Source organism: Rhinatrema bivittatum, chromosome 7 (genome assembly GCF_901001135.1).
Source record: "Rhinatrema bivittatum chromosome 7, aRhiBiv1.1, whole genome shotgun sequence".
In the NCBI taxonomy this organism is placed as follows: Eukaryota; Metazoa; Chordata; class Amphibia; order Gymnophiona; family Rhinatrematidae; genus Rhinatrema; species Rhinatrema bivittatum.
Genome location: NC_042621.1, coordinates 103929997 through 103945506, shown reverse-complemented (window position 1 = coordinate 103945506; position 15510 = coordinate 103929997). Strand labels below are relative to the sequence as shown.

The following is a 15510-nucleotide window of genomic DNA, read 5'->3' as shown; positions in this document are numbered from 1 at the left end:
AGCGGACTATAAATATAAAATTGAAAAGCTACATAAGGTTTTTCTCACAGGACAAGCAGGATGGTTGTCCTCACAAATGGGTGACATCGAGGATGGAGCCCACCACGGAAAACTTCTGTCAAAGTTTAAACAGAACTTTGACTGGCCCCTACTGGGCATGCCCAGCAAGGCACTGACCCTGCAGCCAGCAGGGGTCTCCCTTCAGTCTTCTTTTTTCCGCGCAGCAGTTGCCACGCGGTGAAAGGAGCTCCCTTACCACGTTCCTGACAGGAATTCGGTACTTTTCTTTCCGAAGAAAATTTGCCCCTCAGGGGTCTCCCTTCGACAAATTTTTGTCACCTTCGCGGAAACCGGTAAGTTTTTTGCCTTTTTTTCCTCGACTACCGTCGAATTTGGCCCTCGAGGCCTGTTGGCACTTACCGAGCCCGCGACTAAATTTGGCCTTAAGCCATGGCGACGGGGGTTCCGTCGATGTCCGGATTGTACCCGGACTATGTCAATCACAGACCCCCATAGGGTTTGTGTTTTGTGTTTGGGTAGTGAGCATGATGTCCTGACTTGCACCAAATGTGCCCTAATGACACCTAAGGGTCGCAAGGCCAGGATGGAGAAGATGGGGCTCCTCTTCCATGCACCCACCCCAACGCCATCGATAGCATCGACGTCATCGGAACCGGCACCGTCGAAATTGCACCACCATCGTCAACCCTCCGGTGACCGGCCACCATCGATGACTTCTCGGCCGTCGACTCCTGTCCCCTCCCCGGATGGGCGAGGATACCGGAAGGACAAGCATCGCCATCGACGGCACAAGTCTCGGCCTGTCGAGGATCCACAGTCATCGACCTCTGAACAGCCGAACCACCGACTAAGAGGCCTCGATCAGACTTGGCACCGTCCACCTCTCGTTCGCAGGCATCGAGGAAACCCTCACCCTCTCGGGGTGTGGGAGCCGTGATCCCACCGGTTACGGTGGTCCCTCCGGCTCTGCCTCAGCCTCCCTCTCCCGTCGAGCGGGGTATGTTACCCCTGGTCTCCGGGCTGAACTGGACCGGCTGGTCCAGGAGGCCATCGAGGAAAGCGATGCAAAGATTCCAACCTCCATTGGCACCGTCTCCGGCACCGATTCCGGCACCACCACCGGCATCGACCCCGGCACCGACTCTGCCACCGAGGAAGGAACCGACCACCGAACCTTTGGTGGAAGCGCTGGCACCGCTACTACAATGTATGGAAGCACTTGTACATGCCCTTCCATCGATGATTCCAGTAGCCACCCGACAGCGCCATCGTCTCCGACTGGATTTTCATCGGCGGGGAGAAACAACCGTTCTGATTCCCCCCTTCCGGGGTGGTCCCATCGGTGCCTTCCTCGTATATCTCCACCGATTTATCCTTCGGCTCCATCGATTCCAAGACCGGCACCGACTCCATCGGCAGCACCGAAACCCTCGATGCCGTTCCCAGTGCCGATTGTACCACCGGTTCCTCCAAGGTTTCCTTCGATGCCTTCGGATCCTCAACCAGGTCCATCGGGGCTTCAACCCCAAGTGATCCCTATGATACCTGGGGTGATGATACATCTTCTGACACAGATTTACCATCACCACCTTCTCCTACAGAGAGTTAGAAAAAGATCTCCTCCAGAGGATCTCTCCTTTATTAATTTTGTAAAGGAGATGTCCGAAATTGTACCTTTTCAGCTGCAATCTGAGACCGATGACAGACACCAGATGATGGAACTGCTTCAATTTTTGGACGCTCCAAAATCATCGCTTCCATCCCCATTCACCAGGTGTTTCTCGATCTCTTAAAGAAAAACTGGGAATCTCCTTCATCTGTATCACCAGTTAACAAGAAGGCTGACTCCACATACCTCGTCCAGTCAGCACCAGGCTTTCAAAAGCCTCAACTGGATCATCGCTCTGTTGTGGTTGAGTCCGCACAAAGAAAGGCCAAGCGTCTGAAGCCACACTCCTCCACTCCGCCTGTCAAGGACAATAAATTCCTGGACAGTGTGGGACGGAAAGTGTACCATGGAGCTATGCTGATTTCTCGCATAGCCTCATATCAACTCTACATGACGCAATATAACAGAGCCATCCTTAAACAGATGCAAGATTTTGCTGACACATTACCTGACCAATACCAGCCACAGCTTCAGGCCCTTCTTAACAAAGGGTTTGAAGCGGGGAAAGAACGAGATCAGAACGGCTTATGACATCTTCGATGCCTCCACAAAGGTTTCAGCTACTGCCATCTCGGCCAGACGTTGGGCTTGGTTAAAGTCATCCAACCTTCGCCAGAGGTCCAGGATCGTTTAGCTGATTTACCCTGCTTAGGGGACAATTTGTTTGGAGAACAAATTCAGCAAATTGTAGCTGAATTAAAAGATCACCATGAGACGTTAAAACAACTTTCTTCTGTTCCGTCTGACGTTTCCTCCCAAACAACCACTTAAGAAGGACTCTAAGAAGTCGTTCTTTCGGCCACGCCGTTACTACCCTCCATCGGCCAGGCCTCGTCCAGCTCGATCCTCTACTAGGCCTCAGCCGCGTCAGCCTAGGAAACAAAGGCCTACTGTAGCCCCTCCTCCTGGGCCTGCGGCTGGCCTTTGACTCCCCTGTAGGGAACACATGCCAAACCCCTCTTCCGGACATCCCTGTAGGAGGTCGACTGTACCATTTTCTACAACCTTGGTTGCAGATCACCTCAGATCAGTGGGTGCTAACAATTATCGCACAGGGTTACCACCTCAACTTCATAACTCTTCCGGCAGACTCCCCGCCTCTTCAAGCGTGGAGTCTATCCACCCATTTGGCTCAATTACAACAGGAAGTATCTCTTCTTCTGCAATCAAATGCTATAGAACCCGTTCCTCCCTCTCAACGAGGCAAGGGATTCTATTCCAGATACTTCCTAATACCAAAGAAATCAGGGGGACTACGTCCCATTTTGGACCTTCGAGCCCTCAACAAATACCTTCAAAAAGAGAAGTTCAAAATGGTAACCCTAGGCGCGCTGCTCCCTCTGCTACAAAGAGGGGATTGGCTGTGCTCTCTCGACCTCAAGGACGCTTATACCCACATTGCGATCACACAATCCCATCGCAAATATCTGCGGTTTCTAGTAGGCCACGACCATTATCAATACCGTGTCCTACCTTTCGGTCTGGCTTCTGCCCCACGAGTCTTTACCAAATGTCTCGTAGTGGTAGCAGCATTCCTAAGGAAGGAAGGTGTCCACGTCTACCCCTACCTGGACGATTGGCTAATCAGGGCCTCCACCCAACAGATAGCTCAATCCTCCCTAAAATTGACAATTCAAACACTCCTTTCCTTAGGGTTTCTTGTCAATTACGAGAAATCTTGCTTAGTCCCATCTCAAACCTTATCCTTCATTGGGGCAGACTTGGACACCTTACAGGCAAAGGCTTTACCTTCCTCTTCAGAGGGTCCACACCCTAATATCCCTGGCTCGCCAGCTCCAGTCTCAGAACACTGCCACGGCTCGCCAGTTTCCTCATTCTCCTAGGACACATGGCATCCTCTGTTCAAGTCCCTCCCATGACCCGACTAGCCATGAGAGTAACACAATGGACTCTACGACACCAATGGATTCAAGCTTTTCAGCCTCTGTCCTCCATAGTCACAGTCACGCAAGCCCTGCGCCTATCCTTAACCTGGTGGACGACTCAGGTCAACCTCCTTCAGGGCTTACCTTTTCTTCCACCGGATCCGCAAGTAATCCTAACCACCGACGCTTCTCACATCGGTTGGGGAGCCCATGTGGACGACTTTCAAACCCAAGGGTTATGGTCCAAAGAGGAAGCCGAACACCAGATCAATTTCCTGGAACTTCGAGCAATCCGCTATGCGCTCCGAACTTTCAAAGATCATCTATTTCATCAGATAATCTTAATCCAGACGGACAACCAAGTGGCCATGTGGTACATAAACAGCAGGGAGGCACCGGCTCCTTCCTTCTGTGTCAGGAAGCTGCGCAGATCTGGGCGGAAGCCCTCTCCCACTCCATGTACCTCAGGGCCACTTACCTGCCGGGAGTAGACATGTATTGGCAGACCAGCTGAGCCGTGTCTTCCAACCACACGAGTGGTCACTCGATCCTCTGGTAGCGACCTCTCTGTTTCACAAGTGGGGTTCTCCCCGCATAGACCTCTTTGCGTCCCCTCAGAACCACAAAGTGGACGATTACTGCTCTCTCATTCGGAGCCAGCACTCTCGGCCGAGAGATGCATTCTCCCTCAAGTGGACAACCGGTCTGCTCTATGCATTCCCTCCACTCCTCTTGTGTCAAAGACTCTCGTGAAGCTACGCCAGGACGGAGGAACCATGATCCTGATAGCACCTTACTGGCCACGCCAAGTATGGTTTCCAATACTCCAGGATCTCTCCATCCGCAGGCACATTCCTCTGGGACAGGACCCGCATCTGCTCACTCAAAACGACGGATGCCTCCTCCATCCCAACCTCCAAGCCTTGTCCCTGACGGCATGGATGTTGAAAGGTTAGTCCTTCAACCATTTAACCTTTCAGATTCCGTTTCTCGGGTCCTGATAGCTTCACGAAAGCCTTCCACAAGAAAGTCTTACTCGTACAAATGGAAAAGGTACACATCATGGTGCACTTCTCAGTCCCTTGATCCCCTTTCCTGTCCAATCTCCAAATTCTTGGACTATTTATGGCATCTCTCTGAATCAGGTCTTAAAACCTCTTCTATCAGAATGCATGTCAGTGCGGTAGCCGCCTTCCATAAGGGTATTGGGGGTAATCCTATTTCAGTACAACCCCTAGTAACACGCTTTCTTAAGGGCTTACTCCATCTAAAGCCACCCTTGCGTCCTCCGGCCCCATCCTGGGACCTTAACCTGGTTCTTGGTCGTCTAATGAAACCTCCTTTCGAACCTCTGCACTCCTGTGACTTGAAATATCTCACTTGGAAAGTGTTATTCCTTTTGGCTGTTACTTCAGCTCGCAGGGTTAGTGAATTACAGGCCCTAGTTACCTATCCGCCTTACACTAAGCTCCTGCAGGACCGGGCGGTACTCCGCACTCACCCTAAATTTTTACCTAAGGTAGTTTCGGAGTTTCATATCAATCAATCTATCGTACTACCTATCTTTTTTCCCAGGCCCCACTCCAACTCTGGAGAGCAGACCCTGCATACCCTAGACTGTAAACGGGCTCTAGCTTTTTACCTAGACCGTACAGTTTCTCACAGGAAGAGCACTCAATTATTCGTCTCTTTCCATCCTAACAAGTTAGGACAACCTGTGGGGTAAGCAGGCTCTTTCTTCCTGGTTGGCGGACTGCATTTCTTTTTGCTATGAGCAAGCTGGCATTCCTTTTCAAGACCGTGTTTAAAGCACACTCTGTGAGGGCCATGGCGACGTCAGTGGCACACCTTCGATCGGTGCCGCTTCCTGACATCTGCAAAGCTGCAACCTGGAGTTCTCTCCATACCTTTGCAGCCCACTATTGTTTGGACAGGCTGGAAGACAGGACTCCATCTTCGGCCAGTCTGTCTTGCGTAACCTTTTTCCAACCTGATGTACCAACACCCCTTCCACCTACCCGGTAGGGTGCGGATGCCCTTTCCCAAATTTCTCCTCAGTTGTTGTGCCTGCTGCACACCGTTGGGTACATTTGGTGCAAGTCGGGACATCCTCAGCTCGGTACTCACCCATTTGTGAGGACAACCATCCTGCTTGTCCTGTGAGAAAGCAAATGTTGCTTACCTGATGTAACAGGTGTTCTCACAGGACAGCAGGATGTTAGTCCTCACGAAACCCGCCTGCCTCCCCGCAGTGTTGGTTCGTTTTATTTTTAATTTCTAGGCACTGCCTGTAGCTTGAAAATCAGACTGAAGGGAGACCCCTGCTGGCTGCAAGGTCAGTGCCTTGCTGGGCATGCCCAGTAGGGGCCAGTCAAAGTTCTGTTTAAACTTTGACAGAAGTTTTCCGTGGTGGGCTCCATCCTCGATGTCACCCATTTGTGAGGACTAACATCCTGCTGTCCTGTGAGAACACCTGTTACATCAGGTAAGCAACATTTGCTATACCTTGTCCCTGGGACTTTTCCCATCTTTTCCTTTTATGTTCTGTTATGTGCCTGTATTTACTTTTTATTTTGGGACATGGACGCTTAATTTTGTCCCAATTGGCAACTGCACAATTAATTTGCAGCAGGCTTTAGAATGTGATTTTGTATTCTGTGCTGAGTCTCTATTCTGTTTATGAATAATGGCATGGTTAACCTGGTGATACATACTTGTATTTTTGCTTAGATAATTACAAAATGATCCTCAGTTTCTCTGATGAAAAGCAGCCTCTAAATGTAGAAGGGAAAAACAGAGAGAGTTCTGCCTCAAGAGGAGATGGGTGGCTTTGAGGCTTGTTTCACTATTGTCATCAAAACACCTAATACAGAAAGCAGTTTTGCTTTATTTAGAGTTTGTTCTCCTGATTTATATACGAGGACAATTTTGTTGCACTGTTATGTGTGTCACTGTAGCTCCTTAAGAGATTGTAGTTTGCCATGTTGGTCTAATAGAGAAAAATGCATAAGTTAGAGCATGTTATTCCTTGGGTTGTTAACCAGAGTCACCTTAAAATTATACTTAACTTTTCTTCTATCAGGGGCTGTGTGTGGTACTGTAACAAAAGTGCAAGGGAGGACTTCAACCAGATCTCCTCCAGTTTTAAGTAATCCTTGGCCCCCATCATGCTAACTGCTCAAAAATTGTTGATAATCCTATAATAGAATGCTATCTTAAGATCATGTTGTTGTTTTTCTTATTCCAGGTGGTCAAAATGGAAGACGACACGATAGAAACCATCGTAGAGGAGTCAGAAACTTTTATGAAGTGAAAGAGCGAAAAACCTATCAGAGACGGCGTGAAGGTGGCCAGGACGATGACTTGGCACAGAACCAGGCAGATGGCATTGAGGTGGCGCATGATGTTAACAGTAATGTTCAGATGGTTATGATGGAGCAGCTGGATCCAACTCTTCTTCAAATGAAGACTGAAGTAATGGAAGGTGGAGTTCCCCAGGAAGGAGATCCAACTGTGGATGACACACAAATAATTACGCTACAAGTTGTCAATATGGAAGAACAGCCTATAAACCTTGGAGAGCTGCAACTTGTTCAAGTTCCTGTGCCAGTGGCTGTACCTGTAGGAGCCTCTTCTGTAGGAGAACTTCATGCAGCTTATGAAAATGATGTGTCCAAAGAAGGCCTGCAGGAAGGAGAGCCCATGATCTGTCACACTTTACCTTTGCCAGAAGGGTTTCAGGTGGTAAAAGTGGGAGCCAATGGTGAAGTGGAAACATTGGAACAAACTGAACTTCAGACACAAGAAGATGCAAGCTGGCAAAAGATCCAGACTATCAGCCTCCAATCAAAAGACAAAGAAAACCAAAAAAAGTAAATTGCGTTATACGGAGGAAGGAAAAGACGTGGATGTGTCTGTGTATGATTTTGAAGAAGAACAGCAGGAAGGGTTGCTTTCAGAGGTTAATGCAGAAAAGGTTGTTGGTAACATGAAGCCTCCAAAGCCAACTAAAATTAAAAAGAAAGGTAAAATTTATTTTTAAAATGTTCATATAATATAAAGATGGTTTAAAATTCCTCTTGGGTAAGTAGCACCTGTTCAACTGTAATATATACCAATTTGGGTTGAAAAATGCCCACCTGAACATCTGTTCTTGTCTCTTCCTTTCGTTTTCATTCCTGCATCTGACTGTAGCTTCCATCAGATCTTTTCCTCTTGGCATATTTTCTCTCTTCACTCTCGAAACTAATAGAAATAGAGAGCATGCTACTTACCCTGATTTATATTGCCGCACTAGTGCAGTTATCTCTCTCACTCCTCACCTGTGGCATGTTATACTCATAGGAAGAGGGAGAAAAAAACTTCTGGCAATTGCCTCCTGCATAGCTTTACATCATTGTACGTAGAGCAAGAAGGAGCCTTGAATATGATTTCCCATTCATGGTGTTTCCAATTTTTTTCTGCTTTCTGTCATGTGTAGCGATTCCCTCACTGGGAAAACTAGGCTCCCCATGTGTGGTATTGTTCATAACTCCTTAGCACTACTGATATTCACTTAAAGCTTAACCCATTGGTTGCTTGGAGAGTCCTTCCGAGCACTCCTCAGGCCCTGCCTGCACATGTGCCCATATACCAGCAGTCCCCTCCACTAAACTGGGTTCATGCTTATGCCCTGGAGATTCCTAGGTACACTAATCCCACAGAACCTGGGGGGGGGAGGGTTTCACAGAACTCCCAGAAATGATACTCATAGATGGAACACACTCAAAAAAATAATACTGGGATCACCCAGTGATTTATCTCTGTAGGTGATTGATCAGATTTTGAGTTAATCTATGTAGTTAAGATAAAGGAATAATGGCAAACATGAAACGATTCAACTTTCAGACAGCAAACAGGTTAAAAGGAAACAGGATTATACAATTAACACTACCTAATTAAGTTCTACTATAGCCAGTTCCTGGGAAAGTTCTATAGCAGTCTGTCTACAGGAGAATGGGTAAACTGGGACAGGATTCTGGCCACAAAGTCTGTCCTTTTGTATTTCTAGCCAAGGGCTAGAGTGTGTTGTCACATTCTGAGTAAGTTCTCTGTAGGCAGTTTCTGTAGGACCTTTCATACCAAAAGCAATGGTTTTCTGACCAATAGCGTTGCAGACTGTTTCAATTTTACAGCTCCTTAAGGAGTTTGGGAGAACATACAGTCCAAGCCTCATTGAAACTAATGGGTTCAGGTTAACTCCTTTTACCCCTGGTAATATAAAGGGAAATCTCCAGCTGCCAAGTACTGTAAAAATACTGTACATTCCTGATTTGTTTCTACCAGACCAGTCCCAATACCTGTTTTTCTTTTCACCCCTACCAGCAGATGGAGACAGAGAGAAGAAAGCTTTGTGAAAAAAAAAACTGTGCCACTTGCCTGTTTTTGGTATTTCTGTCTCCATCAATGATATAGGTACCAAATCTGCGGTTTTCTGAATCTGGATTTTTCTCCTAGTTTAATAAAGCAGTGGCCTCAGTTTCCGCTAGGGGATTGCTGTGGCTCCTCAATTGGTTGGTAGATGGATCGCCAAAATCCCATTTGGGGAAGCTCCCTTCTGGGAGAGGGTTTTAGAGAAGTTGGTGAAGCACTGTGGCGACTCCAAGTGTCTCAAGTTTCCTGAGGATGAGCCTAAGTCTTCTCGGAAGTCCTTCATTAGTAGGTCTTGCTGTCATCTGGGGCGGTCCGGGTCATCTTCCTTATTCTCCTTTTCACAGATGGGGGGAAATAGATCAGTCCCTTTTGTGCAGGTTGCAAAGGTCCAAGAGAGAGCACTGTTGGTGGCTCTGGAGGAGTCGAGTCTGCTTCGTGTGAAGGTCAGGGGGTCCAGTATTTTCTGCAAAACATTGGTGGATGCCTGTTCCAATTTTATGAAGAGATAGACCCAAACCATGTCAGATCAATGGGTCCTGTCAGTCATCAAAGATTGGTTATACTTAGATTTTGGTTGGCCGGTAGTTAATGCCTTCATGACTGATTGACTCACTTGTTTATTTAAAACACTTATACTCTATATCTTCCAAGAGGGTTCCTCCATAGTGGATTAAAAAGCAACAATCACAGTAAGTACAAGCATTAACAAACATACAAATACAAGCAACACATTCAAATATTAAAATAGAAGAAAACACTGAGCACTAAAGTATATTGGGTTAAAACACCCTCACCCGTAAACTGTTAAAGACCTGCTCCCCAGAGGGGAGGAGTTAGCAATCTGTTATAGATCTGCTCCCCCAGAGGGGAGGAGTTAATAATCTGTTATGAATCTGGCTGCTGGATACTCCCGTTGAAGGAGGCGTTAACAATCTGTTAGCGATCACCTTGCCAGGGGGCGGAGTTAGTACTCTGTTACGGATCTTGCTAAGGAGTAGCAATCTGTAGTGCTCTGCTCTTCCAGAGGGAAGGAGTAGCAACTGTTATGCTTTGTTCCTGTAGAAAGATGAACTAGCAACCTGTATGATCCCCAAGGGGAGATAGCTATCTGATATGAATCAGCTTCCGCAGAGAGCGGAGTAATGGTCTGATGTCTGTTGGCTCCCACAGAGTGGCAGATGATAATACCGCTCTTATTAGTGTAGGAAGTAACACTTAGTAGAAATAGTGAATCCCTGGGGCCGATGGCAGATGACAGCGCCCTCAAGTGGAGATCTTGAGAGGGACCACTGGCTAGGCTGGAGTATTGAGACAAACACAGATAGTTCTTTATTAGACTGGAAGTAGAACCACCAGAGGTGGCAGTAGTGAGTTGATATGCCCGGCAGGGCTGAAGTCCCTCTGATACTGGAACTATGATCTCTGAGTTGCTGAGCTGTAAGGAGAGACTATAGGTAGTGAGTAGACGGGGTATGCTGGGCATAACCAGTGGAGATGATACACTCACAATTGTAGATCTCTGTAAAAGTCGTCTTTATGCAACAGAGAGTCTTCAGTATTCAGGAACAGGAGCCGTAGGCGAGTACTGGTTTCTATAGGTAGTCTGAAATAGAAATCACAATAACTGTGTATGGGATGGCTTCTGGAATAGAAGAGAGGCTAGAAGAGCTTTAGGAACGTGGGCCCTCGTGGAGCGAGTACCTGTTCCTATCTGTTAATCTGTAATAGTAATCCATAAGATATAGGTATGCGATATCTTCTGAGGAAGAAGAGAGTATGAGAAAGGAATTAGGAACATAGGCCCTCGTGGAGCGAGGTCAGATTCCTATCTGCAATGGTAACGCACGATCTCCGTACCTGCGATAACGTCTTAGACTGAAGGGAGCCTTAGAGATTAGGAACAATGGCCCTCGTGGAGCGAGTACCGGTTCTGGTCTGTAATAGGACTCACTGTGTTCACGTCTGGGATCGCCTCCAGGCAATAGGAGTCTTCTGAGTCTTCGGAAACGTAGGCCCACGAGGAGCGAGTACCGGATCCCGTCCAACAATCTGAAATCAAGAAGAGCAGAGCCCCCGAGGAGCAGGTATTCCTGGTAAGTTTGAAAAGGCCGAGCCGTGGAGAAGAATTCCCCTTGCTGTCTCGGAACGTAGTTGCAAGTAGCGTGGACTGCCGAAGCAAGTCCCGTTGGAGTTCCTTGCTAACTCGCTTGTAGTTAGCAAACAAAGACCTTTTAAATTGAAAACGGATGACGTCATTACAGGGGAACGCCCCTGAGGTTCGCGGCCCTCGCTGGTACAAAAGTCTGGAGCACGCGCGCGCCCTTACGTCATCAGGAACATGGCGGATCCGTAGCGTCAAGCCAGCCCGGTGATACCAGGACCAAGAGGCGGGAGAAGCTGCGGCTGCATCTGTCCGTCTGAGCTGAAGGGAGTCGCCACATAGGTAGAGAGGGTGGAGCGAGGGCGAGAATAGCACGAACTCAAGATAAACCTATTTTAAAAAAAAAAAATGCAGTTTTTAAATGGTGGTTCTTGTCACTCCAATAGAAAAAGGTCGGCAGTATGAGAAACTCTGAATCATCATCTTCAGTTCACACTGGTAGTATTGGTGCCGAGAGATGAATGGGATCAGGGGTGCTATTGTATTTACTTCGTGGTCATGAAATAGGAATGTACATCATTCCAATTTGAAGTCTGAAAAAAGTGAACGAGGACTTGAAGTTCCCTATACATACCAGGATCATTCCAGACGGTGGGTTATGTCCCCTGTCCAGCAGATGGAGTCAGAACACAAAATTCCCAGGGGAGGACCCATATAACCACGCCTCCCCTGTAACAGCTCTCAGTAACGTTCTGACTCCAGCAGATGTGAGCAGGGGACTTGTGGGTCCCCAGCTTGTTAGCTTAGGGCTACCTCCTCAGGGGGGATCAAGTTAAAAAAAAAAAAAAAAAAAAAAAAAAAGGAAGTTTTAAATTTACAGTTTAGGTCACTTTGCTAAGGCTCCTCTTACAGCAGGGGGAGAGCTCTCCGCTGGTGCTGGCTCATCGCTCTCTAGCCTGGTGACTTGCTGACAGGCTGTTGAATGTTTTCCTTTCTTTCTCATTTTCCTCACTGAGGGGCTCAGTTGGGGTAAGTGTATTTTGTTTCATCATTCTTTTTCAGCAGAATACTGCAATTTTTGGACTCCGGCTCTCTGAGGTGAAAGTCGGTAGCGCCGGCCTCTCCCTCCTGACCCAGGTTTTTCCCCCCTCCCTTTTGGGGAGCGACTGACGTCCCGACCTGCGGCCCCGCGAAGCACCATTCCTCGGGGCCGCCTGCTGTCGGGAGGGCAATTCCCCGTCAGTTCTTCTTTAGGTCGGTGGGGGACTGCGGCAAGCGTCCGTTGCCGGGTCGGCACTCATTTTAGGCGTGAGCCACCTGTAGAGCCTCCCCCCCCCCCCCCCTCTCTCCCTGCGGAGATGCAGTCCGCGGTGCCTTGTGAGGGCTCCGACAGGGCCGGATTATTTTCTGAAGAGAGTCTGTGCTCAGGCTGTTTCCTCCCCGAGGGGGAATGTGCTCCAGTTACTAGCAGGGACGTTCGAGCTGCAGACCGCGTGGGAAGGAAGCACCAGGCCCCGTTCCCTCTCAACGCGGAACGGCGGCCATTTTGTTGCAAGATTCTGATGCCAACGCTTTCTGAGGAGGACACGGATAATCCTTTCCCCACTTCTAGGCCCATTTTGGACCCTTACTCCGAGTCTAATCCTGGTAGGCAGAGGGGGGGATCGCCCGGGGGGTGACCCCTCAGGATGCCAGGCCTTTTCCCCTCAATTCTTAGTCCTGATGCACAGGGCTTTTCTTCAGAGCAGAGACAAACGACCTTCGGGACCTGGGGACCCTCTCCCTCCAAGATACCATGTCCTGCCCCCCTCCTGGGTGGGACCCTCCCTCAGGCTCGCCCCCCTTTATTAGGCGGGGGAGCGGGGACATCTCGTGGTCCTATCGGGACACCATCGATGATACAGACTCCGGGGGAAGGACAATCCCAGGACCCTGACGTGGACGAACCCTCCCTGGCGGCCCAGGTGGAGGGCGACAACCCTAGGGTCCTCCGCATCTTCCAAGCGGCGGAGTTAGATGACCTCATTTCCTACATCCTCCAGGAAATGGATATTGATCCCCCTCCGGAACCGGTGGGGCCTGACCCGGCTCTCAAGAAGGGGGACCCCTCCTAGCAGGACTGCGGCCTCTAGCCAAGTCTTTTCCCACTCATCACAAGATCTTGCAGTTGATCACTCGGGAATGGGATTCCCTGGAGGCCAACCTTAGGGTCGGTAGAGCCATGGAAAAAATTGTATCCTCTGCCGGCCGATTTTTTTTGGAAATTCTCAAAGTTCCTGCCGTAGATTCTGCGGTATCAGCGGTCACAAAGCATACCACTATTCCTGTCACTGGAGGGACGGCGTTGAAGGATATGCAGGATCGGAAGCTGGAGGTTTACCTCAAGCGTATCTTTGAGGTCTCGGCCTTAGGGATGCGGGCGGCTATCTGCAGTTCCCTCGCACAGCGAGTGGGTCTTCGGTGGGTGCAGCAGCTTCTCACCTCCCAGTCCTTACCAGACGCTGAGGCTCATCAGACGGACAGACTGGAAGCCGTGGTTGCCTATGGAGCGGATGATCTTTTAAGGGTCCTAGCCCGACCCATGGTGGCGGCGGTCCTCAGAGCGTCGGCTCCTTTGGCTTCGCAATTGGTCGGCTGATGCCTCTTCCAAGACACGTTTGGGATCCCTTCCGTTTAAGGGTAGGTATCTTTTTGGTAAAGACTTGGATCAGATCATCAAGTCCCTTAATGAGAACGCGGTGCACAAGTTGCCCAAAGATCGACACCGTTCGTCAAGATCATATAATTACTCCAGAAACCGTTATCGTAACCAGTGGAGAGCGCGTCCTCAGAGGCAACAGCCACCTCGGGCTCCCTCTTCTCGTTTGCACTCCTGGAACTGGCCCTTGCGTGGGCGCCGCCAGGGTAAAGAAGCGCAGGGTGCTGGTACATCCGCTAAATCTACCCAATGATGCCAGACGGACCCGCGAGGTGGTCCCTCGACTGGGGGGTCGCCTTGCTCTCTTCTACGAAGAGTGGGTCCAAATCACGTCGGATCAATGGGTTCTGGATATTCTAAGACGTGGTTACGCTTTGGATTTTATTTGCGCTCCTCGGGACTGGTTCCTGTTTTTCCCCTTGCGGGTCCTTATTCAAACAGGGAGCCGTGCGGCAGACCCTCGATCGTCTCCTTCAATTGGTGGCCATAGTGCCAGTGCCAGCCGCCGACCTGGGCCGGAGGCATTATTCAATCTACTTTGTGGTTCCCAAGAAGGAAGGTACTTTTCGTCCTATCCTGGATCTCAAGCAGGTCAACCGGTCCCTCAGAGTCCCTCGTTTCCGCATGGAGACACTCCGTTCAGTGTTAGCGGCAGTTCATCCGGGAGAGTTCTTGGCCTCGTTGGATCTCACGGAGGCGTATCTCCACATACCAGTTTGTCAAGCTCATCAGCGTTACCTACGCTTCAAAACTTGGGTCAACACTTCAGGCATCCTTGTGCATCCTTACCTAGACTATTGGCTCATCCGTGCAAAGTCACGAGTGCAGTGAATCCTCGCAGTCGACAGAGTGGTAACAACTTCTCCAATCTCTTGGATGGATTGTTAACTTCACCAAGAGCAGCCTGGTCCCGTCCCAGTCGTTGGATTTTCTGGGAGCTCACTTCGACACCAAGAATGCCAGGGTTTTTCTGCATCCGGACAGAGTTCATTCTCTGCGTCAGCAGATTCAAGGATTTATGGCGCTCGAGACGCCCACTGCCTGGGACTACCTGCAGGTACTGGGGACCATGGCCTCGACCATCGATCTGGTTTCTTGGGCATTTGCGCATCTGAGGGCTCTGCAGAGATCCCTACTCTCCCGGTGGCAGCCGGTGTCGAGAGATTTCCAGGCAATCCTTCCGATTCCGAGAGGAACCTTCATCAGTCTCCATTGGTGGCTGGAACCGCGGCACCTAGCTCAGGGGGTGTCGCTGGAGGACCTGGATTGGGTGATTATCACCACGGACGCCAACCTCACAGGCTGGGGAGCTGTCTGTTGGGACAGCTCAACCCAGGGTCGATGGACGGAGGAGCAGTCGAAGTGGCCCATCAACCGCTTGGAGACCAGGGCGGTCCGTCTGGCGTTACAGGGCTTCTTCCCCATAGTACGCCATCAAGCAGTCAGGTTGCTATCGGACAATGCGACTACAGTGGCGTACATCAATCGCCAGGGAGGCACGAGAAGTCAGTTGGTCTCTCTGGAAACCGACAAATTGATGGAGTGGGCAGAGCTTCACCTCCACCGACTAGCGGCCTCGCATATAGCGGGAGTGGACAACGTACAGGCGGACTTTCTCAGCCGACAAAACTTGGATCCCGGAGAGTGGGAACTCTCGCAGCAGGCGATGCGGATAATAGTACGGCAATGGGGGACACCGCACGTAGACCTAATGGCAACCGCC

The 15510-nt window shown here is 49.6% G+C and overlaps 1 protein-coding gene across 1 annotated transcript in view; it reads left to right on the top strand.

The window, feature by feature from the left end:
• The window catches only part of CTCF (CCCTC-binding factor), a 380312-nt gene that overhangs the window by 91035 nt on the left and 273767 nt on the right, over window positions 1–15510 (top strand). The window contains 4 exon segments of the mRNA XM_029608851.1: window positions 6824–6884; window positions 6887–7393; window positions 7396–7419; window positions 7422–7601. Coding sequence (XP_029464711.1) covers window positions 6833–6884; window positions 6887–7393; window positions 7396–7419; window positions 7422–7601 — 763 coding nt within the window. The 5' untranslated portion in view covers window positions 6824–6832.